Raw genomic sequence first — 26,028 nt, forward strand, 5'->3', positions numbered from 1 at the left:
AAAAGGACATTACTAGTGTGAATTTATGACTGAATTTGTATGACACGTGATTCACAGGTTTCATGACTCGCTGTTTATGACACGCGTTTTACAGATTTCATGACATGCAGCTTATTACTCATGCTTTATGAGCTTTATGATAGGCAGATTATGACACACGAATGTTTCTGTCACAAGTTCTGTTTTGTATACCAATTTTGTTAAATTATTTATGATACTTTTTATGAATAATCATTAGTGAACATGTCTAATTGTAGCATATGTTGTGTAAATAGCATAATATCTTAGGTTTTAAGCCATCAAAATAGTGACAACATAGTTACGACTATTTTACTAATAAAATTATTTTTAGCAAAATATCAAGTTTTGTAGTTTTTTTAACACGCCATAACCGTTTTGAAAGTTTTTTAACATAAAATATTTTATTTTGTTTTGACTCTAATAAGTCACGATTTTTACAACACCCATTTAATAACTTTAAAACTTATTTTATTCAAACATTGGTGTAAAGTACAAGAGGTGAACATGCATATGTCCATGAGTTAAACATGCTTGGACATATGCATGCCATGAATTTGACATTTTTCTAGTGAATAAACCAAGACCACAAAAATATTATGTAACAAAGATGTTAACAACACTTATTTCACGATTTTTATGTAGCTAACATATGATAAAAATCTTATTATCCAAGAATCTGTTCCATTTTCAACATATAACTATGATGCATGAAATTATCCAAAGGATAAACTTATTCTAGCATACATGAAGCTTGTAAAAATCGATTTTAAGGTGTGTTAGTATGAGATATTCAACACCATAAGCACAAATTGTTACATAAACATGTAGGTGTATGCAAATATCCTATGGTTAAATGAAACTTGACTTGTATTCCCCTTTAAAAGCATATAAAACATGAAAATCATTGGGGTATGAAGTTCACCTTGTTGATTTCGTGAGTTGTAGGAAGGAGAAGAAGGAAGTTTTCGAGCCTAGCTTGAGTCTTGGAGAGATTCTCGAAAGATTGATGTTTCTAAGAAGCTACACATGAAAGTGTTGTGTAAACATGGAGTTTTAGCTTGAAGTGGTGCAAAAATACTTGAAGTTGACAAGAATACTTACCAAGTTCTTATGAGTTTTTGGAGAAAAACCCTTGAAGATGGTACACAGGAAATGAGAGAGATATGGGAGGAATATTGAGATTTAAGTGAGTAGAATGATTTTTATGAGGATGTGTGTGGGTGTTCGGCCGAACCCTCTTAAAATAAAGGGGAAATGGCTTGGTCTTTACTTGTTGAATCTTGTAATGCAATGCATGGGAGTATGATGGGTGGTAGAGGGTGTTGTATAGTTGTCTTATGGTCTAAAGAGTGTAAAGTGGTGAGGTGTCAACACCCTTTATGATTTTTTTTTGTCTCATGCTCAAACGGATTTCATTAAGTGTGTAGAGGGGTTTTTGGTTTTTGGGTGACCGAGAACACCCTACACAACTTCAAGGTTTTCGGTTCTAAGATGGGTATGGGCATTTGGGTTTAATTTGGTCCAATAAAGGAGTTTTCGGCCAAAGGAAGGCCCAAAAGAAGGGGTTTTCGGCCTAATAAGGTGTTTGGGCCGAGAACTCTACGCAAAGCCCGAAAATTGATTTTGTCTAACTATTGGATCAAACTTGGGTTTTCATGAGGTTATGACAACTTGATTCTAAGTGTTTGCACATATGTATTCAAATAACATTGTACTTTGAATTTCACTATTTTGATGCAACAAGGTTACATAGTAGAATTGTTTTGTACAAGCTTCACAATCTCAACTCTAAATTGCTAGTTGTGACATCATCCCCCCGTTAGAGGGAATTTCGTCCCAGAATTCGTTCTAAAGCAGCTTTCACGAAGTAGGGAAGAGATGTGAGTATTTCTACATCATCTGGTCTTTGCGTTCCCATGTGAACTCAAGTCCTCGTTTGGCACTCCATCAGACCTTCACAATGGGGATGCGACTTTGTTTTGTTCGTTTCACCTCCCTGTCCATTATTCCAACTGGTTCGTCAACAAAATGGAGGTTATCATTTATTTCAATCTCATCGAGTGGAATAATGAGAGTTTCGTCATATAGAAATTTGTTCAAGTTTGACACATGAAAGACAGGGTGTACATTGCCGAGCTCTGGTGGTAACTGCAGTTTGTAAGCCACCGAACCTATCCTGGCAAGGATTTCGAATAGTCCGATGTATATTGGGTTCAACTTTCCACACTTCCCAAAGCATATCATCCCTTTCCAAGGAGAGACTTTTAGCAGTACGCAATCACCCACTTGAAATTCCAGAGGCTTTTGTCTTTTATCTGCGTAGCTCTTTTGTCTGTCCCTGGATGCTTTTAGTCGTTCCCTAATCTGGAAGATCTTCTCAGTTGTTTCTCTGATGATTTTAGGACCGGTTAGAGTGTTGTTGGGTACTAGCCCCTTTGCCACTTGTGTCTCTCCTACCTCCGCCCAATAGAGAGGTGATCTACATTTTCCTCCATATAGGGCCTCGAAGGGAGCGACCTTAATACTCGTGTGATAGCTATTGTTGTATGAGAATTCAATCAGCGACAAGTTGGCATCCCATGCCTTGCCAAAATCTATCACACAGGCCCTCAACATATCCTCCAATGTATTGATGGTCCTCTCACTCTGACCATCTGTTTGAGGATGGTAGGCAATGCTCATGTCAAGCTAAGTTCCCAACGATCTCTGGAGTGACTGCCAAACTTGTGATGTAAATATACTATCCCTGTTAGAGATAATAGATATCGGCATGCCATGTAATCTCATAACCTCCTTTATGTAGATCCGGGTCAGCTTTTCCATTTTATACGTTTCCTTTATTGGCAGGAAATGGGCGGATTTAGTCAACCGATCGACAATCATCCAAATGGCGTCCAGTCCGTCAGCCGAATTAGGTAATTTGGTTATAAAATCCATTGTTATTCGTTCCCATTTCCACTCGGGTATCACTGGATATTGTAGGAGATCCGAGGGCTTCTAATACTCTACCTTAACCTTAGCGCAAGTTAGGAACTTTCTCACATAGGTAGCAATCTCGGCTTTCATATTAGCCCAGCAATAGTGTTGTTTGAGATCCAAATACATTTTATCGGAACCCGGATGGACGAAGTACTTTGTTTTGTGTGCTTCATTCATAACCACTTCTCTAAACCCACCGAACTTCGGTATCCAGATCCGGTGCATGAGGTAGTAGGCTCCATCCTCTTTGATCATAAAATTCTTGTCCATCCCACGCAAGGCTTCGTTTGTGATGTTTTTTGGTTTCAAGACTTCCAGTTGAGCCTCTCTGATCTGCGAAGTCAAGTGGGAATGGATGGTCATTGTTAGTTTTCTTACTCGGCAACTTGAGTATTCCTTTCTGCTTAGGGCATCGGCCACCACATTGGCCATGACCGGATGGTACCTGATCTCGCATTCATAATCGTTCATCAGCTCAACCCATCGTTGTTGTCTCATGTTTAGTTCTTTCTGGTTCAGGATATATTGGAGGCTTTTGTGGTCCGTGAAAATGGTGCACTTCGTCCTGTAGAGGTAGTGCCTCCAAATCTTTAGAGTGAAGACCACAACTCCCAACTCAAGATCGTGAATGGTATAGTTCACCTCGTGGGTCTACAATTGTCTTGACGCATAGGCTATAACTTTTCCGCGCTACATAAGTACATAGCCTAACCCCTGGTTGGAAGCGTCACAATACACCACGAAGTCTTCTGTTCCCTCTGGAAGAGACAAAACCGGAGCGCTGCAGAGGGCTTGTTTCAAGGTTTGAAAGGCAGTCTCTTGTTTCCTCTCCCAGATGAAGGGTACACCCTTTTGAGTTAGGGAGGTGAGTGGCTTGGCGATCTTAGAGAAATTCTGTATGAACCTCCTGTAATCACCAACGAGGCCTAAGAATTGTCTGATCTCCGTTGGGGTTCTTGGGGTTGCCTAACTCTTAATTGCTTTGACCTTGGAAGGTTCCACATGTATTCCCTCCTCACTGACCACATGGCCTAGAAAATCCAACCTTCAAATCCAAAACTCGCATTTGGAGAACTTTGCATACAACTTCTCTGCCTTAATGTTTCCAGAACCTGCCGTAGATGTTTATTGTGCTCTTCTTTACTTCGTAAATAGACGAGTATATCTTCGATAAAGACAATCACGAAGTTTTCGAGGTAGGGTCAGCATACTCGGTTCATCAAATCCATAAATGTTGCATGTGCATTTGTTAGACCGAAGGGCATCACTACGAATTCGTAGTGTCCATAGTGGGTTCGGAATGCGGTCTTAGGGATATCTTCTTCTTGGAACCGTAGCTGGTGATACCCGGACCTTAAATCTATCTTGGAAAAGTATCTTGCTCCTTGCAGCTGGTCAAATAGATCATCGATCAGGAAGAGGGTATCGATTCTTGACGGTGAGCTTGTTGAGTTCGCGGTAATCGATGAACATATGCAATGACCCATCCTTCTTCTTTACGAATAGGACCAGAGCTCCCCAAGGTGAGAAGCTTGGTCTTATAAACCCCTTGTCCAGTAATTCACTTAATTGACTGGAAACATCATGCATCTCTGCAGGAGCTAATCTATATGGTGACTTGGCGATTAGTGTGGCTCCAGGAATCAAGTCGATTCGAAATTCGACTTGTCATTTGGGAGGTATTCCCGGAAGGTCTTCGGGAAACACATCGAGAAAATCGCACACCTACGGGATGTCTTTAATGTTCTTTTCTTCTTTCTTCTTATCAACCACATGAGCTAAGAAGACGTGGTTTTTCTTGTGTAATCACTTTTGTGCCTTGATATACGAGATGAGACGAAGGTTCATACCGGGTTTGTATTCGTATATAACTAGGGTTTCATTGTTGGGTAGGTGAAGACGAACGACCTTCTCGTAGCACATAATATCGACACGGTGGGGGCTTAACCAGTCCATGCCAATGATCACATCAAAACTCCTAATAGTAACCGACATTAAGTTGATTTGAAATAAGTGATTATTTAATGTTAACATGCACCTTATGAATACATCGTTGGTTGTTTCTGTTTTCCGATTAGCCATTTCCACAGTGAAAGTTTCATTCAATTTTTGGGGATTTTGACCGACTAAGTGTTTAAATTTATGACTCACGAATCTTCTTTCTGCCCCGCTATCAAATAAAATGCATGCATAGATGTTGTTGAGGAGGAACGTACCAGTGACTACCGTCGGATCCTTTACAGCCTCCTCATGTCCTATTGTTGGGACTCTGCTTGTTCCCCTGCATTCCGATTGTGAGCCTTGGGACAGTTTCTTTTGAAGTGGCCAGTCTCTCCGCACCCATAACACGCTTGACTTGACCCAATGTTGTTGGGTTGGTTGTTCTGTTGTGCTGGTGACTTGTAGTATCGGGCAATGTGCCCTTTCTTGTTGCAGGTTGTACATTGTATCTTCATGCCGGCTCTGTGGTGGTGGAAGGGGCATTTGTCACATTTTGTCATATTACTGGCACATTGCTTTGTGGGAGCCGATGTGGCAGGAGTAGTAGCGGCGTGAACCACCACTATTTGTTGCTTTTTGGAGGATTCCTATGTTTGTTGCCCTTTTCTCTTGTTTCCCGTGTTTTTCTTGTTATCATTCCCTTTCTTCGGTTCAGTGATGGAAGTCCTCGTGCCCTTTTGTACCCCATGGTCATATAGCTTTTGCGCGAGGCGTTTGGCGCTGGTAAACGTTGTTGGGTTTGCAGCGATCACATTCCCTTGAATCGAGGGAGTTAGCCCCCAAATGAAACGTTCGACCTTCTTACTTTTAGAGGTGATCATTCTCGGACACAAGATCGCCAGATCGCTGAACCTGGAAATGTAAGCTTCAATGTCGGAGTCCTTTACATTGAGATTCCACAATTCTTGCTCAAGTTTCTGTACCTCCCCTCTAGGACAGTACTCTTCAAGCATCATGGTCTTGAGGTCTTCCCAAGCCATCGAGTTCGCCACCGGAAGCGTTAGAGCCTTTATGTGGCCATTCCACCACAAAAGAGCTCTATCAACAAAAGTACAGGTTGCAAATTTCACCTTGCTTTCTTCCGAACATCCGCAAATCTCGAAGAATGATTCCATCTTCTCAAACCAACGAGTTGGGGGCTATGACACCCCCGCTTTCGTTGAATGGCCTTGGCTTCCCGTTTGTGAAGTCTTTATATGAGCATACTCGTTAAGGCCCTTGATTAATCCCATGCTTAGAACTGCCCATTCCATTCCCACTTCCACCTCCATTTGCACCATTGTTGTTGATATGTGCTAGAGCCGCAGTGATTGCAGCTGAAACTGCTGCTTGAAATGCAACCGAATCCATTTGTGGTGGAGGCGACGGCGGTGGTGCTGTCTCGTTGTTCTTGCGTCAGATGTATCTTCGGGGCGACATTCTACTGCCACAAGTAGAATTTGATAATTTTTTGATAAAGTTTATGTTGCATATACAATTATAATGAAACATCGCGTTTAGATATGTCAGGTATAGTGATTATTGAACGTTATTTTGTACTTACAATTGAAATATTGTTTTACCAAATAAAAATGAATAGATAAGACATAGCAGATAACAACATCCATAAATAAAACACATGCTTGTTTCATTAACAATAAAGTTTTGGTACATACCTTTTTGGAAAATTTGGCCTTTATAAGGTCTACAATACGTAATAATCTGACATCATAACGACCCTCCGAACAATGTAATCACTTAGACGTAGGGTCGGTCCTACATACAAAAAAAAAAAGAAAAAAGGGGTAGCACCAACACATACCCAAACATCTAGTCTATCATAGCTGGTGAGTAGGATAGATCCTACTCACGTCGAGTAGTCCCCTGCGGTGCCTGGGATGATGTAGAGGCGCCCTGCAACTCGGCCAAACGGCACTCGGCTACCCGCACCCTCTCCTCTAGGGCAACATGCATCTCCTGATATTCCCTCACTTCCGCTCGCGTAGTAGTAAGGTCCTTGACGATCCGATCCATAAGGAAGTAATCCCTTTAGAGATCTCGAGTGAGTATGGTCGTGACCTCCATAACAACCCTCATCTCCATGACTCGGTGAACTGTCGTCTGAGCTTGGTCTTCGATGTCTGAAATCCTCCGGACCATGACGGGAAATGCTCGGTTCGCGGGCCCTTCATGGAGAAGGTCGTAAAATCCTCGCTCTATCCCGAAAGGTGGGCGTTACCTTTAATGCAGGCTCCACCTATCAAGGTCATAGGCCCAAGGGGGGCGCATGACCATTATAGCCCCATCAGTGTGCTGGTACCCTAGCCATGTAGGGAGGGTCGATGACTTCGGACTCCGCGTCCGACTCATCATCCTCCTCCTCCTCGTCTATCTCCTCATCTACTTCCTCCTCGACTTCCTCCTCCGACTCATCCTCCAGAATCTCCTCGGGATCCTCCTAAGGATTCTCTACTATCCACCCCGCGTTCCCCTAGTTGGGGAAGTAAGGATCTCATGGGTGGTGAAAACCCGCCATGGCGTCTGTACAAAAGTATATAAGCACAAGAAAATAGATAGAATGCAAAAAATACTCCTATAGTATTTTATTTCTTTTAGTTTTGTTCCTAGACCCTTTTGGTTTAAAGTTGGTAAGTTTTAGATTTATTGTCCACCTCGACCACTCCTAAATACATGTTGGTCATATCTCGGATAAATATAGTTGATCAGACTATATTTACCCTAGATATGATTACATAACTGTCTAAGTTTAATCGCGATGTCTAACTCTTCTAAATACTTCTTATTATAACCTTATTTTCTAATATGCATGTATGTATGTACACTTTTATAAAATACTTATATTTTTAAAGTATACTTTTAGTTAGAGTGTTTTAGTCCCATTGTATTTATAGTTGTATATCTTGTATGGTTAGATATACTACTTCACTATAAACAATACTCTGATACCAATCTGTCACACCCCCGAACGAGGACGACAGAAACGTCCGGGGGCAGATGACTTCATTGTATAGTATCATCACAATTGAATATAAATAGACATAGCAACCCACATAACATACATTAAAAGATACCAACATACATTGTTTACATTAGTTAAAGGGGAAAAAACAAAATTCACCTTCCGAAAGAATATTTCATAGAAATTGATTAGTAGTGTATTTTTATGTACTAATCATATGTAATAATACTTTCCAACAATGAAATATAAGCATATTTTAAGTTTTATCGCGTATTGAAATCTTTTTATTTGTTTGATGTTATAAAAGATATTTAAAAGAAAATATCGAAATCTAATGACGCGACTTGGTGAGGTCTGCAAAAACCCAAGACATAACCCGATTGAGACGCACACACGTCCCTGTTTTTGGGAAACTAGCTTGTATTTAGCTTAGAAACTAACTTATCAATAACTTATTCTAGACTAACTTGTTAACTAATAACTTATTTCAAATTACCTTATCAGTAATTTACTTTTATGATTTTACCAAAATGCTAAATTGCAATAAACTAAATTCATTTTTGATACACTTAAAAAAAAAAACTGCCTGATGGGCCTGTTGATTCGTGCCCGGGTATCGCCAAAGCCCAGAAGGCACGGCCCCCTTGTGCACCCTAGACATAAATGTGTAAATGTAATTAATCTTTATGGATAAACCTTTGCAAAATTTTACAAGTCAAGTTGCTGTAATGAGCAATTAAAAAGTTTGGGGGCTAAATGCTAATATAATACACTGTATGATTGCAGGCCTCATTCAGTCTTCTAGAAGTCGGATTTGTAGTTGCGATCTCCTTTCTCTCTCACTGACTCTCACTCTAACAATGGCGAAGCTGGCGAATCTTCCGATATATGCAGCTCGCGTTTACTTTTTCCTCATCATCCTCCAAATTCCGTTTTTCAGGTATTATTAATAATTTAATTTGTTTACAATTCGATTCATATCTTTAATGTTTGTGTGTGGTTCACGATTTATTGAACTCGATATCACTTGTAGTTTTACTCAATCTTTGTATTGATTGCGCTAGTGGTTACTGGATCCCCTTCTCTGATGAATATCTGCCTTGTTCACTTGACTCGAATTGGGGCTATCATACATACGTTATTTAAGAACGAATTGAACTGCATAAACTTTCTTAGAACAGATCTTTAGATGATTGAACTGCATATTCAAGAATTTTCTCATATTTCTCTTGTTGGATCGACTTTAGAAACCCTAAAGTAAAACTCATTCGCTAGTCAACTTTCACACTTTGTTATATAATATAGACATTTTTTTTTGGAGAAGGATACATTTTTTAACAGCATTACAGCTTTCCAAATATGATAGGACTAACAAGGATTTGCATTAAGCTTTCAAGTTATCAATTTATAACAATATAAACCATAAGGTAATAGCAAAAGATCGACAGTTAGAAGCAATTATTGCTATTTCTTATCCTATGATCAACATATTCATGATTCCTTTGTGATATTAAAATATTAGTAATAATTTTTGTAAATCAGGATACCATGTAGATCGGGTATGTGTACATCACCTATCCAGATCACATCAAGCCAGCTAATTGCAAGTGAGATCTTTCCATCAGCAGCAGTTAAAGGTCTTCTTTACCCAGGGGCTATTTTTAATGAGTTAATCTACAACATGAGTTTTCCAAGCTGGAATAATGTTCTTCACATTTACAATTTGACTGATATAAAAGTAGTCTCAGCAATACCTGATCTACAACGCCTAGAGGTTTCTATCTCTTCCCTTGAATACTTGTAATAAATGAAAGTAGGCTGCTGTTTTTTTAATAAATAATAAAAAAAAAAATTGGGACTTGTTTTCAGGTTCTAGCAGGAAGCTACTTCTCAGTGGCAGGAGCGTTTATCGGTTTACTAAAGCCTCAAAGAATGAGCATGTTTGGGACACTTTTAATTGTATGGGGACTTGTGAAAGAAGGTTTACTGGGAAAACAACCGGTGAATACGGACCCCACAAGATCCGTTTACGTTTACCCAACGATGCTAATTGCAGTGCTTTGTGCTTTTTCTTCTGTTAAATATAACTTCCAAAAAGCCATTGCAAAACCTGCTCCTCGTCCTTTAGCTAAACCCCTTAAAAGCTCAAAAAAATCTAAGTTAAGATGAGTTCACAACATATCAGTAATTTTACCCACTGGATTCGTTTTGTAAAACTTTTTTTTTTTTTTTAATTTATGATGTTGAAATTGGAAAAGATTATAGAACATGATGTTTGTTTGAGTTTATTATGGATAAAGGAATAATGATGTTTGTTGGGATAAAATGTATGATTTTTTTTTGTTAGATTGAATAAACAGTTTGAATGGGCTAAATGATCATTTTAGTGTTACATTTTTAAATCATCGTTAATTTAAAAATATTTATTAATTCTATCATGGCAGGTGAAACCATGTTTTATGGTGTAACTCAATAAATGAATATGTCCATTTTAAATAAGAAAAAAAATCTGACAGTGTATATAGTTGTCCAATTTAAATGTTAACTTCATTAAAAAGAAAGTATAATATTTATTTGTAGGGTTAGAATGCGAGATGTCGAAGTGTCTTAGGTCATTTCTTGTGTTGAAGTCTGTATTGATGTTTTAATTATATGTATTTTATAAGGGAGCTTTGTATTAGCCCTTATGTACATTTTGGTTATTTATGATCATTTTGTTTATTTATGGTGTTCCTATAAATAGAGATAGGTATAAGGGTTAGAATAACTTTTGTCATGAAGTGTACTTTACTTTCATTTACTTTTGTATCTTTCAAAAGTATTAATCGAGACAAAAAGTTTCTATTTACAATTTGTGTTCTTGATTGATTTATACTTTGATTTCATTTCATTCATTCAATTCATACGAACTATATTTGGTATCAAAGCATGATTCTCTCGGTTGATTTATAATTTTCTCGTGTTTTCAAAAGTTTTTGAATCTTATTTCAAATTCAAAAATATTCTGCACTTTTGATCTAGAAAATCTTTTTTGATCAACTGTTTTGATTCGATTATGCGTTTCGTCTGATATCTATTTTCGCTTAACATGCTTTTGAATGGTTGATAAGAATAATTGGTGTTTATATCTGGAGTTAAAAATGAATTTTTTACTTTATGATTTTTGGATCGTTAAAAATTTATTAGTTTATTATATGATTAATAAATTATTTGGAAATAGATTAAATTAATTAATAATTGGTCATAATTAATTTGGACTAAATTTAAGATCAATTGGAATTAATTAAAAATGCAAGGACTGTTTGGTAATTGCTTAACAATTGAGCAAAAAAATTGTTTTAGAAACCTCTTCCATTGGATGGTTTTGGAGTGCCTCACAAGGCAATCCATAATGCTCCATTTGATAAAATGAAAGTAGATAAGTATTAGGATTTGAGATAATTGTAACACCTTATTTCTAGTTGTTTAATAATTTAGGGTCATGACCCAAAGATTAAATATTATAAGAATTTGGGTATTGGGGAAAGAGAGGTTTAGTCTTATTTGGATGTGGATAATATAGATTATGTGATCAAAGAGTTCAGTTTAGACCCATTTGCTAAATTAGCATTCACTAAAGAAATCTGATGAATAATTATGAAAACTAGTTCAAAATAAAATTTCGTAGCTAAATTACTACAAACATTGCTACAAAATGAAATTTGGTACCTAAATTACGAATAAATACGAAATTGACTATGTAATATGATTATGTTAGCTATCCGACTACTGAATTGTCTACATAGTCCGATTGTGTAATATCCAACTACATAATCAAATTTTGTAACTATCCAACTATGAATTTGACTACAAAATCAAATTCCATAGATATCCAACGATGAAATTGACTAAGTAATCACAATATTTAGCTATTTGTCTAATTAAAAAAAGTTTTAAAATTTTGATAAAAGCTTCTTGCTTAAAAATTATAGAAAATAGCTTCTAAATAAAATTGTGTAAATAATAAAAATTAATGTACATAGATGTATATCTCGAAAGTTATAAAAAAAACTATATCTTAATAAAAACTTATACACAAAAATTATGAAAAATTTATCTCAAAAATAAGGTTTTAAAAAATTTAAACTATTTTCCAGACCCTCCAATAAAAATTCGAACTGCCGCAAATATTTTGAACTCCCTCCAAATTCTCCCTCCTTCCCCATTTTAGCCATATTTTAGGTTTCCCCAAATAATTATAAATATTAGTGAAAAGCTACCTCCGAACTCCCAAATTAACCGCTTCTCACCATTGACGACAATTCGGTGCAGCAGTCCATCGAACGCCCACATCTACTCTCTTATCGACCGCCAATCACCACCACGCCACACAGAAAAAAACCAATTTAGAACCTATTTTAGTGACCCTGAAATCCCGAAATCTCATACATGTCATTGGAATCGATTCTTTTGATATATTTTTGCAGGTTTTTGGATATACATTAATAGTTTTTATTAGCTTAAACAACATTCAGGTGCATATTTTTTTTTCTTCCAAATCTAATGTGGTTTAGTTTCGTTCCTCATACTTGCATCTTATGATTATTTTATTGATTTATGCAATGTGCTAAACTTATTTACTTGTAATATCTTGTGTACTTTTTTTAGGCAACACCCATCGAAGTGTCTTCAATACATCAACATTTGAGGTTTCAAGGCCTACTTTATATGAAGGTGGGATATGGTCTTGTTTGGAATCTTTTTGGGGTTGTCCTTTCACCTGGACGGTTAACTACTATGGGAGCTGAGAGAACCAATGTGCATCAATAAACAATCTTTAGGTATCCCTGGCTTAACGACATTTGGACCTTTCAGTTCCCTCTCGTTCTCTAGATTATTAGGAAAATCACACCAATTGCTACTTTTGTATATGCTCATTTTCAAGTAATCATAATCCATATATTTTTGCTTTTGTCGTCCATTAGTGATTTTCTTTTGATGATTAATCTTTCATTTGTGTTTGTCATCTATATTCTTTGTTTATAGATATCATTTCAAATTGACATCAAGGGCTGTTTCTCATTTTTATGGCTTTGTTATACAAGATGGATTATAAATCTAATATATTGGTATATGGATTATAAATCAAATAGAGAATAATAAAATTAAAAAGCAGTTAAAGAACCGGTTGTATACATAAGAACTGGGTTGTTTAATCAGCCAACACATCATCTAAGCTGTATAAAAGAACTCGGTTCTTTGGTTGAGAACCGGACTATATGATTGCACAAAAGCCTGCATGTTAACCATTAAAGGACCCGTTTCCTTTATAGAAACCGAGATATATTACATTAATAGAGCCCGGTTGGTGAACCGGGTTTTATTAGGATTTTTACATAGGGCTCGCCCCATAAAAGACCCGGTTGTAAACCGGGTTATATTAAGCTTTTAACTGGGTTTTTTAATCCATTTTGTAGTAGTGTATCTCGGATTTACAAAACTGTATCGAATTCGCCGCGTTCGAAGAGTAGAGACTAAGCTTCGTCCATATCTTTCGCATACGAGCTCCGTTTCAACTGTCTTTTTTTTTTCGTTTAACTCCTATTAACGATATATTCATTTATCGTTTAGATTATTTTGGCTGAAAATCGACCGATCTAAAATTCGAATTTTTGGGTTGTGCACTTTATGCTAAATGTTAGAAAAATCATAACTACCTCATACGAAGTCAGATTTGGGTGTTCCTTTTATGGACACTCTCATTTTAACATATTATAAGACTTTTGTTTAGAATACTAAGGCTAAAAAGTCCTCCATCGTAAATTCACTATTTACGTCTCTCGGTGTCGTGTCGGTTTTGCCGTAAAACTTCGACGAACCATAACTTTTTCGTTATAACTCGGATTTCGGCGTTCTTTATATGTACGGAACCCTTGAGATGTATTCTAGAACTTGGTTAAGATTATTTATTCTAAATAATCTTTTGTCGAAAAGTCGTTTTCGACCCCTATTATTTCTAAATTGACTAGCCCGGATCTACGGGCGTTACAGTGACCAATCCATTCCAGACCAAGAGGAAGATGAAGTCATGGTTTTATTTGCTGACATACAATTCGACTCAGAGGAAGAAACTATTCCTGATCATATGCTTATGTATGGAAAACAGTTCAAGATTTTGAATCGAAAACTAAATTCCTTAATTCAGACCCAGGAAGACACCGGGACTCGAAACACTGTTACTGGAATTGACGTTGATGTTCTACTAAAAGCCCAAGAACATCAGTTGAAAATGGCCATGGAGCAGATTGAATCAAAATATGAAGAACGTTTAAAGCGCCAGGCTGAGAATTTTCAATCTGAGGTTAAGGATTTGATGGCAGTTGCAAAAGAAAGACATATTTTTTCGTTGAAGAAGTTCAGAAAGTAGAGAAGTCTGTTACTCTCCAAGTCGAGGCCATCAAAACCAAAATGTCCAAGGAGATTGCTAAACTTGATTAGAATTAATCAACCCTTCATTCTAAGGTTGATTTAATTGCTGATGCTGTTACAAAAATGGAGTTTTAGAATTCTCTTAACACCAAGGTTGATTCAAAGTCGGAGTCTGATTCCAAAGTGTTTGCTAAATTGGACAAGTTTTTGGGGGAGTTCGAAGGAATACCTTTCAAAACTTGATGCTACTTCTCCATCTTCGGTTTCTCAGGAGTCACTCTCAAAGATGTTTTCCTCTCTGGAGTCGAATTTGAAAGCTGAATTGGCTCCTCTTCTGAAGCTTGTACATTTGATGCCAACTGATGCCCCACCTATTAAAACAGGAGTGCAAGGGGCAGAAAAGGATGTTGGATCATTGAAGGATCCTGATCAAGGTAAGGTTGTTGGGAAGGTGATGAGTACACAAATTTCGACTTCACTTCCTAAGTCTATGTCAACAACCTCAACCACAGTAACTTCAAAGCCATTGATAAGAGGCATAGTCATTGGTTCAACTGCTGGGGGTTCAAGTTCTAAACCACCACCTTCTAATCAAGCCAAAGGTGATAGAGGGAAGGGCATTGTCAGGGATTTGTTAGAAGAAGAGAAAAAGAAGAATGTTGAGAAGGAGATGGAAAGACAAACACAAATCAACAACATATTGAGGCAAAGGCAGGGTGATCCTCCAGGTATTGAAAAAGGAGATCCAACCAAGCAATACTGTTACTAAATAATTGAACATATTGTTTCTATTGGTAACATGTATGATTTTGAGAAGATACCAAAGAAGAGCTATGATATAGAGAATTCAGATTTCAACCAACTGGATTTCCCTATTAATCATATGATGTTTATTTCTTCTCAATATCATCTGGTAGACAAGTTTGAAGATAAAGAGGAGTACAAGAAGCTACAGTTAAGATTTCATGCTGTACTTGGGAAGAAAGAATAGGAAATCTGGTCCTTAGTGAAGATTGTGAAAGTGATGAACATTTCCAAGGACACATTATTCAAAGGATTGTTATAGAACTTTCGTTTTTATGTAGTTCGTGCTAACAATGTGGCTTGCAACTTCTCAATTGCAGAGTTTCCTTTGATAAATCTCAATGATCTTATCAATGTTGCAAAGATCTTGAGTAGTGTTGATGTGTCGAACTTCAATTGACCAACAAAGAAGATTTTTTGATTGGGTTTGCACATATTAAGTTGTTCATAGACAATTACTATGATTGTCTAGCCTTAACTGATGTCGAACTTGCTTTAGCAATGGGAAGACAAGTGACTGTGCCATAAACATTACTTAAAGGTCAAGGCAGCTTAAAGGATTTCGAAGATGGTGAAATATGTGTCAAGCCACTGGGAGTTGTTTTGGTTGGGAAGAACAAAAATCAGAAGATTACTAAGTTTTTGTTCAAGGTAGAAAATGTTGAAAGATACACAAATTCTCAGTATACGAATCTTCTGGTTCGTCTTAATAACTACAAAAGGAACACAGTTGCTGACAAAGTTGAGGTTCGAAAGACGATTGTATCGTATACATAGATTCAAAAAGTACTTCATCAAGCTACCAAGATGCTAATGACTTAGGATTCGACATTTCTCACAAAGGGGGATAATGTAGGGTTTGAAATATATGTGAGATGTCGAAGTGTCTTTGTTCATGTCTTATGTCAAAGTCTGTATTGATGTTTTCATTTTATGAATTTCATAAGGGCAACTTAGATGTCGAAGCATACTTGTATTAGCCCTTATGTACATTTTGTTTACTTCTGATGTTCCTATAAATATGGATAGGTATAAGGGTTAGAGTAACTTTTGTCACAAAGTGTACTTTACTCTCATTTACTCTTGTATCTTTCAGAAGTATTAACTGAGACAAACAAATTCTATTTACAAATTGTGTTCTTGATTGATTCATACTCTGATTTCATTTCATTCACTCGATTCACACGAACTACATTATTGTTTATGTGGCCTTTTTGGATGGGTCCAATCATGTATATATATTTTTGAAACCAACAAATATATTATAAAAACCAAACAAACTACCCTCTAGTAGCTAGAAGTGGAATAGGAACAACATACAAATTAAAAGTGAAACAAATAAAAGATCAAACAGTTACAACCACCTCAATTAAAGAGGACTGTATACACCAATCAACCAAATTAAATAGATAATTAGGGCTCCTATGTTTAATACATACACATGTGATTGAATGTTATATGCAACCTTTGTTGGTGTTACATGTAGAATTTTAAATAACATGTAACTCTTTCCTTTCTATATCCATTATATGGTGCCATAAGAGATGCTCAGCAAAAGCTTTCTACTTTTAGGACAGTTCCCTCGGTTTGCTCCACATGTCATATCATATTGGTTGTATATTCTTCTTGTGTGCCGTGTATATTTTTACAAATTTATTTTGCATTCATGTATTTTGTTTGTAAATTTATGGTGATGGATATAAATGATGATTTCTTGTAATCTATAATATTTAAAATAAATAATGGAATTTGTTATTATATCTATTTTTTTAATTCTAATTTACAAATAATGTTTATAACTTTTTTTTATCTAATGCTAGATTGGTTAGGAGAACACTAATGAAAGAGCTTTGTTTATAATTTGTTACTATTTTTTTATTGATCATTTAAAATTTGTTAGGAGAATGTATAATGAAAGAGCTTTGTTTATAATTTATTATTTTTTTTTATTGATTATTTAAAATGATTAGAGCATACGACATATTTGTTTTCTTATTGACCATTCAATATCTACTTAATGATGAATGTATTTGTATGCTTACTATAATTAATTCTTTATTTTTTATTATATTTTATTTTACCCTTTAATTATATTTGAGTTTTAAATATTTTTATTTCTTTCTTTATTAATTAATTTTTTATATTAAGCATTTAATGATAAATCACTATGAAATATAAATTCCATATGGATTATATAAAATTTTAATTTCCTTTTTATTTTGATAATTATGACCTAAGATTTTTATTTATTTATTTATTCATTTTTTTGTATTTTATGTAAATAAAATAAAAACCTGAAATAGTTATTTTTGTATTTCTGTTTGTTTGTGAAATTTTAGATATAATGTATGTTCAAAAACTACTAATTAAATTAAAGGGTTTTATAGCACATATTATATATATATATATATATATATATATATATATATATATATATATATATATATATATATATATATATAACGAATATATAAGTTAATTAAAAAAAATGCTATTGTAAGAGGTTCATTGAAAATATCATTTAATTAGATGTTAAAGTTAGTGAAATTATTGAATTGATAACTTTTATATTATAATATTGTTTAACCATTATAAATACTCTAAATTTAAGGCCAACCAATCACACTCACAATAACAATAATAATAACATGATGTTTATAAATTTTGATAGAAATACTTTACTGTATCAAGTTCTTAGAATGTTTCATAAAAGCATCAAAATAACAAACATATGAAATAACTTATTAGTTGCTTAAATCCATGTTTTGTTGTATTGTTCAGCCCGATTTAATCAAATTCTAATATCTTAAATTGGCCTCAATTAAACAAAATAAGGTTTTAGTTAAATTAGTTTTAGATTATTTAGTTTAGTTTATTTTGGTTACGACGTGATCTTTTACTCTATTTTAGCCTTTAATAGCTGGTACACCATGCGATATTGGCCATTTAGACCAAATAACATACATTAAGCCGTCTTATAAAGCCAAAAAAATAAGTTCGAAGATTTTCATATCGAGGACGAAGACCAACTCATTGGTGAGTATTGCTTTCTTTCAGGTGAGTAGGTTTTCATATCAAGGACGAAGGTTTCGATTGAAGTCGATTTCGTGAGTTTTGGTTTAAATGATTCCCAAATTTATTTCTTTGGCATTATAGGGGCATAATGTGAGTTTATTTTGGTGTAAATGGTTACTGTCTCATGATGTACTGGCTATTAAAGGTTGAAAAAGGAGTAAAAGAGCGGGTCATAACCTACCTTATACCCCAATAAAGCGACAAAATTAAATTTAGGGATTGATTCGACCAAACCTAGAAACTTTGTAGGGTATTTGTGTCATTTCCCCTTGTTAGGTAGTAAACCAGATAACTAGGAAAACCAAAAGCACACAAGATACAATATTTACGTGGTTACGTTAAAGTGACCTACGTCCACGGGTAGGATGGGATTATTTTTATTTCAGAGTTCTCAAACAGAGGTTTCAAATGCAGTTTCATAGAGATTCGTCTATCACTCTAGAATTTCAGACACTTTAAATGACTTAGCATGCATCCATATTTAGACTTGAGGGATCAGACCTAAAATCCTAATGGGCCAAGCCCATTGGCCCATAGGCCCATGAAAGGTGTCAACCAATCATATTCCGTCATGCAACATCTTTTGGAACATTCATCCATGACATACAACATATGAGTATCGGCACCGCACATGATGGAGCACCTTATGCCATAGTGGAGTGCACTGGTGGCGCATCATGAACACTAATGGCTCAACATCCATCATGGTTTCACAACATGGTGTATTCCTTGAGCATCACTAGCTTCTGAGCATGAAAGGGGACTTTGTGACTCATTAGGGATATAATGGCTCATCAAGGAACCAAGATGGAACAACATCTTCCTTCATGGCACAATTTCATCCTTCATGGCCCAAATTCATTACTTATGGTGCAACATGTTCACTTGTGGTGCAAGATGCTTCCTCGTGGTGCAACTCCCTTCACTGTAGCGCAACATGCTCCAAAAGATGGCACGGCTCTTCACATGACGCAACATTCGTCAAGAGATGGCACACTATACAACCTCTTGGCACAACTTCAACATGGATGGTGTAACATGTTGCTCCAAGTTGCTCAAAGTTATCTAAGTTTCTCCAAGTCGCTTCTTAACCAATTTCGGAAGATCCTTTCCTCTGTCACTTGATTTATTCCTTTGCCTGATGATCCATTCCTTACTCAAATGATCATTTCCTTTGTCACATTCTCCATGAATCCCAAGTGCTCCATTGAGTTCTAAGTGCTCCATTCAAATTAATTGATCCATGAGAATGCTCCAAATTCTCAAGTCACATTTAACAATATCCACCTTAACTTTAGCATCCTTCTTGTCATTCATCCCTAAAAAGTACTTACCTCCTGCGAACATCAAGCAAGTCCAAGCAAAGCTTGGACTTCTCTCTTGGAAACAACCTTGTCACCATGTCTTATGGATTCTCCTTGGCACCAAACTTTTGAATGCATAACTTGTCATAAAACATGATAGGTTTCTCCTCTTTCAAGAGAAGACTCTTAAAGAGACCAATCGTCAATGATCTTCTTATCTCCAGATCACTTTTGTAGTCAGAGTCTATCAATCCAACCAAGTCCGTATGTTGTGCATTGGCACCATACACCATACAAACATCAAGTGTTACCTTTAAGTGTCGCATGATCCACTTGACCACTTCCCAATGAGGTTTTCCCTGATTTCCTTGAACCACTAAAAAAGTACCAACAAGTTTGGACTAATCATAATAGAACGACCACAAGACTTTCTCAATGCAGTGAGAAATGTATGAACATCTTTTTCTTCTATCTCTCTAAATCTCCATCCATGCTATCTTCTTTTCAGCTCCTAAATCATTCATCACAAACTCATTCTCGATAAGCTTTTTCAACTTATCTTTCCTGGCATCAACATCACTAGACACTTCTGCTAGGTTTTGAGAATAACAACAATTACTAAGTATGCATGCAACCCTAATGCTTTGGATCTAGTTTTTCTCTAACTAAACATGCAAACTTGAACACAAAAGGAGAAACCCTAGGAAGTGTCTACTATTTTTGAAAGTCATACAAAACTAGGGTTAGATTACATACCTTGATTGTTATATTGTAATAACAATGATTCCCTTGTAGATCTTGAAGCTTGAGAACTTAGTGTCACAAGTGTAACACCTCTAATGGCTCACAAACACACAATGCAAGAGAATGATACGAGAGAGGAGGAATCGATCCAAAATTTCGGTTTCTTCTTCTAAGAAAGAGTGACCAAAATTCTCATGCTCAAGGATCCTATTTATAGTGAACCAAGGATGATATGGATAACCCTAATTTCAATAAAATATCATTATCTCAAATATGGTAATTATCCACCTCATTTGATTATCCATATATGATAAGATTTTCTCGAAACTCTAGAATCACCTTATATATATATATATATATATATATATATATATATATATATATATATATATATATATATAATTTCGTCCATATCCTTCCATAGGAAGGTTTTGGACCCTTTTGCTCAACTATTGAACAGTTACACTTTCAGTCCCTACACTTTCAATTAACTCCTTTAATCCTAAAATTAATTCCAAATTAATTTTTGATTAAATATTAATTAACAATATGATTACTAATTAATATATATTTCCATAACATATTAATAAATCATTTATTCCAATTTATTAATCAATTAATAAATTCTTCCTCTTACTCAATAATCATCATGTCTGGTTTCACATGTGAAGGCAACCCAAAAGGACCATGCCACTGTCAATTCATGTACATACCAATTATATTTATGAACTTAGACACCTAATCCAACAACTTCTTCCCTGGGCTATTCAAGGGATTCCTCATGTCTATGTTGTTTCATGCCTCCTTGCTGTTCCTTATTTATCAAAAAACTGTGTGGGGTTTCTTTTTTAAACTCCACCTTCTGGCTAGCATCCTAATTGTTCCCTTCAATACTTGTACCCCCTCCTCTCTGGTTACACATTATATATTTAAAGGTCACATCTATGCTAATAATGAAAATTGGAGTTTTTTTTCCTTCTTTTGTACACCATAGACGATGAACTTTCCCTCCATATGCATATCCTAGAAATATGCACTTCATTGCCCTTGGCTCCAGTTTACCATCATTCACATGAGCGTAAGCAGGGTATCCATACATTCCAAACAAGAATTCTCAGAGGGTTTCCCAGACCAAACCTCTTGAGGAGTGTTACAATCAATTGAAGTTGATGGAGATCTATTCACTAGATAACAAGCAGTGTTAACTGCTTCTACCTATAATTTCTCCGATAAATCAAAAAATAATCGCATGTACTGAGCATTCTCCATCAGTGTTTGCTTGGTTCATCTATTTTGTAACTCCGCTTTGCTGAGGTGTTATCTGTAAAGTGTGATACCTCACTGCACCTTCTGTTTTTGCAGAAGTTGTCAAATGAAGCCTTGTATAACTCCAACCTATTTTTTGTTCCGAATGACCTGTCATGATCCGCGGTTGCTATAATAATTAAGAGTTGATCGATAGATTCTAAACAGAAAAGTAAATCAGACAATGAATGCAAATATCAAACTTGTGTCGAATGATTAAAAACCAATGCCTTGGAAGAGCTCGATGAAGAACTTCTACTGTAAAGGCGAGTAGGGAAAAATACAATCGATACCTTAATATGGTGTATGCCTGCAGCATATATAGTCTAATCCTATAAAATTTAAACATTAAAGACCAGGTGGATAGGCTCAACCCATCAGATAATGGATTATTATAGTACAAAACATAATTGACACAACATAAAATATCACAACAATCTCCCCCTTTGTGTCAATAAGGAATGCAAATTCTTCAATTCTGTTGGCGTTTTTGAACAATAAAAAGTTTCAACATTATCCCCAACGGAGTTTTGTGAACCAAGATGTACCACTTGATCATATCTGTGAAACATTTCTTGTCCCCAACACTATTCACTTTGCATTGATTTATCAACTCCAAGATGTATTCCAGGCATTGAGTGGAGTATAGATGCTTGTCAGGCAGAAAGAAGCAAACTCTATGAAAATCAGAATCAACTCTTTCTCGTATTTGAAATGCCACACTCCAATAATCCTTTCGTATTCTTCCCAATTTCATATTCTCAAGATCTTTCGGAGGCTCCTTAGGAAGCACTGTAGGTTTCTTGCTAAGGGCAATCACAATTTCCACATCCATCTTCCCAATTTCTTGGATGTAACAAACCAAAAAACTTTTGATATGCGCAACAAGTGGTTCAAATTTGTTTTCATCCTTTATCAAGAGAAGAAGCAGAGAAATCCAATCAAATGGGTTCAAACACGGCAAATTAGTGAGTGTAAATTCAAATACTAAACTTGCAGTTCTTCATGCAACTTTGAAACAAGCATTCAGGAAGCTTTCATTCTCAATGGTGACATAAAACTTCACAACAATTATTTTCTTTGAACTGCATGTTTCGTAATGTGGCTTCATGTGCTTGAGATAAAATGAGAACAACATCTGATCAACATAAACTTCAGAAAGAGAAGCGTTTGCAATCTTGTCAAAACAACAAAAATGAAAAGGCCTTTAGAGTAATTGGCAGATCAAGATGCGAATCAAGAGAGTTCTCCAATTCAAACAATCCAACAGGTTCTAGCGAAAAAACATTTGGGTTATTGGTGGCTTCATTCAAGATGTGTTCCATTGACCATAAAGGGAAAAGAGTTTTCTAAGACTCCAAAGTTTCCTCAGCTTCACGAACTGCCTTCTCTTGTTCTTCAGCCTCCCTAGCAACTCGCAGGTTTTCATCAATTTCAGCATCATGAGTTTTACGCTTTAACTTTTCATTTTCATCTTCTTCTTCCTCATCATCATCATTAACCAATTTCTCTTTTCCTCTTGATGCCGAAGCTACATTATTCTTCAGATCATTAGACTTTAGTTTTTATTCGTGATCATCACCACCATCAGTTGCTTTGTCATCACCAGAAGTTTTCCCCGTTTCTCCCCCTTGTTTTGGAATCGAAGATTACGAAACACCCTTAATTCGGTCAAGAATGGAGAAGATGGGCTTCAATTTCTTAGCAAGATGCTGATCAACAGAGACTGTGAGGAGGGAATCACGAGTCTTGATGAGATTACGCAAGTGATCATTAACATCAGCAACCCAACTCTTGATTACAACTTTTTCGGACTTTAGGTCTTCAATATCCTTGTTGGCATGAGAGAGACGGGCATAAAAAACTTTCACATTTTCTGTTTTAATGGCAAACTTATCCATGAGAGCATTCTCATTAGTAATATCTACTTGAAGCTTTTCAATCTTGGAAGTGATCGACGTTTGTAGCTCTGCATTATTAGACTAAATGTCAGAGCGAACCTTGGAAAGAGCTTCTTTATCAGTTGAGAGTGTTGTACAAAGGTTCATAATTACCTTGTTTGCAGAGCCTGTTTTATGTTCCGAAGAAGTTCGCAAGTCTTCCATAAATGGTTTAACATCAGAAAGTAGTTTATCGACTTTTTCGGTACTAGACGAAGATTTAGAAGACTCAAGGAGAGTACCCAACTTATCATTTAGAGCTTTAAATTGCCCCATTGTCATCAGATCATCTTCATCATCACTAGGCTGTTAGACGTTGAAAGGGCTGTAGTGTAAGTCTTCAAAAGCATCCCGATCATTACCAAACAATGCATCAGGATCATCATGGAGAAGAGGTGAGATGGGAGTGAAATTAGCACCAAAAGTAAAACCAGAAGCCCTTGCCCCTATATCATACAGGTTGACAGTGACCGATGGTGTACTAGTGGTTGTTATTGTCGTTGCTGTTGAGTCTGTGAAGAAAGGAACGAATTGTGCAACAGACACCTGGGATTGCGAAACTCCCACAAAAACATTCAGACAGGGATCTATCATGATAGGTGTAGTAGTAGTAGTAGGAGAAGGTTGAGAGAAATCCTGGAAAACTTCATCTATTATGGGAACATAAGTTGGCACAGAAAAAGTTACCTCAGGATTGGTTGTTGATGGCTCCGAAACCATGGGTTGTGAAGTCGTAGCTATGTCTTCAGTCTCACGTTGGGATTTCTCTGTGTACAAACTTCAAAGATGGTGTGTGACTTTGAATCCTCCTCATTATCTGGGGAAGGGGACCTTGGCTTATGTTAGGCTCGTTGGAGTTTCTTATTCGGAGTATGAATAGGCTTGGAGTGTCCAACCTTCGCTTTTTGTTTACCCCTTTCTTTGGCTTGTCAGCCTCTTCTAAGACCTTTCGCATCTCAGCGGTTAGTGGTCGAGGACCGGATGCTGGTTGTCTGATATTCTTTGATAACTTCACTGTTTGCTGGAAGATTACGAAGCATGGTCTCTAAAATATATCCGATGAAGGCGAACCTTGAACTGTCAGACAAAATAACATTTGAAGTGTGAAAATAGGAATTGATGCAAGCACCGAACCCTAGATCACTAGAATGTTGTGACGATCAAGAGCCCTATGAACAATGATGGACCAAAAACAAGCACATGATATCTTCGAGTGCCATGTAACAGATAGAATACTCTAAACTAGTTGAGCCCAAAGGACTGACCCATAATCTAGATTGATCCCAGAGTAAATACCATAAAGAATAGTAAGAAAAAGCTTACTTGCGCTATCGAAACACGTTACCCTCTCTAAAAAACTCTTGAAAATTAGGGTAAATAACCCATTCCACATGGGAGGAAGATTAGGCTTATTGAACTTGGATACAATCACAAGATAGTTTCTGTAACCCATGTGGTAGAACATCTCTAGAATAGCAAAAGAGGAGATGGACTCTAGATTCATCAAATCCCTAGCTAACGAAAGCCCCAATAATCGACTATATCTGGAATTGGTGATTGATGTTTTAAGATTACCAAGATCGAAAATAATAGTAGCACTACTCTCTTCATAATGAGCAGTAGAGAAAGCTCTGGATAGAAGAGACAAAGGAACAAGTTCTGTCTTCGATAGTACAGTAGCCAAAGGAGAATGTATTAGGAATTCAATTAGCGGTTGGAGAAAGGCATCATATTTTGATGGATCAAGGTCCAAGATGAGAGTATGATTAGCCTTGATGCCCATTAGCGCTGATGAAGCAGTCTGATCAGCAGCAGAAGGAGTTTCTGATGAAGCAGCCATGGAAATTGGTGGAGAAGATGATGAACAGTAGTGAGAGAAAAGGGCTTTCTTGCACCGGAAGAAGAAATTATGTGAAAGCGGTGAATGAGAATGATGCTTTAAATTTCCTTATATACGTAATTAGTGGTGAGAGAAAATCGGCATTTGGTGCTCCATAATCACTGAAAAGCGCCTAAAAAGGCGTGACATGTTGGCATGTGTCAGGAGGCGTGATGTCAGGCTAAGTTTGAAATCTTCACACTCCAATATCGCAATCTTATCCCTTAAAATCCGCCGTTCCAGTTTACACTTTCGTAGTAGTTCACTAATTCCTGTTCTCCGAATCTGAAATTAATCATTAGAACTACGAGCCAGACTTTTTGAAAATCACAAGGATCTTCATGCAAGATTGTTCCAAAGATAAAGATATAAAGCAAGTTATCTAAGGGATTCTAGTGATGTCAATAAAGACAAGAAACTATTGGATCCCGAGCAGTGATCTCTTCCTTCGGAGTCAAGAGAGACTCGAAAGTGTCTGTGTAGTATCCCATTGAATTATGATCATCTGTTTGTTGAGAAAAAGTGAAAGGCTTGTTTTCATTAAGGCTTAAGGGTGGCTTCATCTTCAACCAAACTACGAAAACGTTCAGAAGAAGTACTTGTCTGACC

General features: G+C 36.3%; 1 protein-coding gene and 1 long non-coding RNA gene across 2 annotated transcripts; both read left to right on the plus strand.

Moving 5' to 3' along the window:
* Window positions 1-8,671: 8,671 nt before the first annotated feature.
* Window positions 8,672-10,341, plus strand: LOC111908037 (uncharacterized). Its single transcript, XM_023903857.3, has 3 exons — window positions 8,672-8,900; window positions 9,503-9,734; window positions 9,830-10,341. Exons 1-3 carry the CDS (start codon window positions 8,737-8,739, stop codon window positions 10,127-10,129), a joined length of 696 nt encoding a protein of 231 aa, XP_023759625.1. The 5' UTR covers window positions 8,672-8,736; the 3' UTR covers window positions 10,130-10,341.
* A 1,787-nt stretch (window positions 10,342-12,128) lies between these two features.
* Window positions 12,129-12,920, plus strand: LOC122198007 (uncharacterized). Its single transcript, XR_006191810.2, has 2 exons — window positions 12,129-12,474; window positions 12,608-12,920. It is a non-coding gene; the product is annotated as an uncharacterized LOC122198007 (long non-coding RNA).
* Window positions 12,921-26,028: the final 13,108 nt, after the last annotated feature.

Source organism: Lactuca sativa, chromosome 5 (genome assembly GCF_002870075.4).
Source record: "Lactuca sativa cultivar Salinas chromosome 5, Lsat_Salinas_v11, whole genome shotgun sequence".
In the NCBI taxonomy this organism is placed as follows: domain Eukaryota; kingdom Viridiplantae; phylum Streptophyta; class Magnoliopsida; order Asterales; family Asteraceae; genus Lactuca; species Lactuca sativa.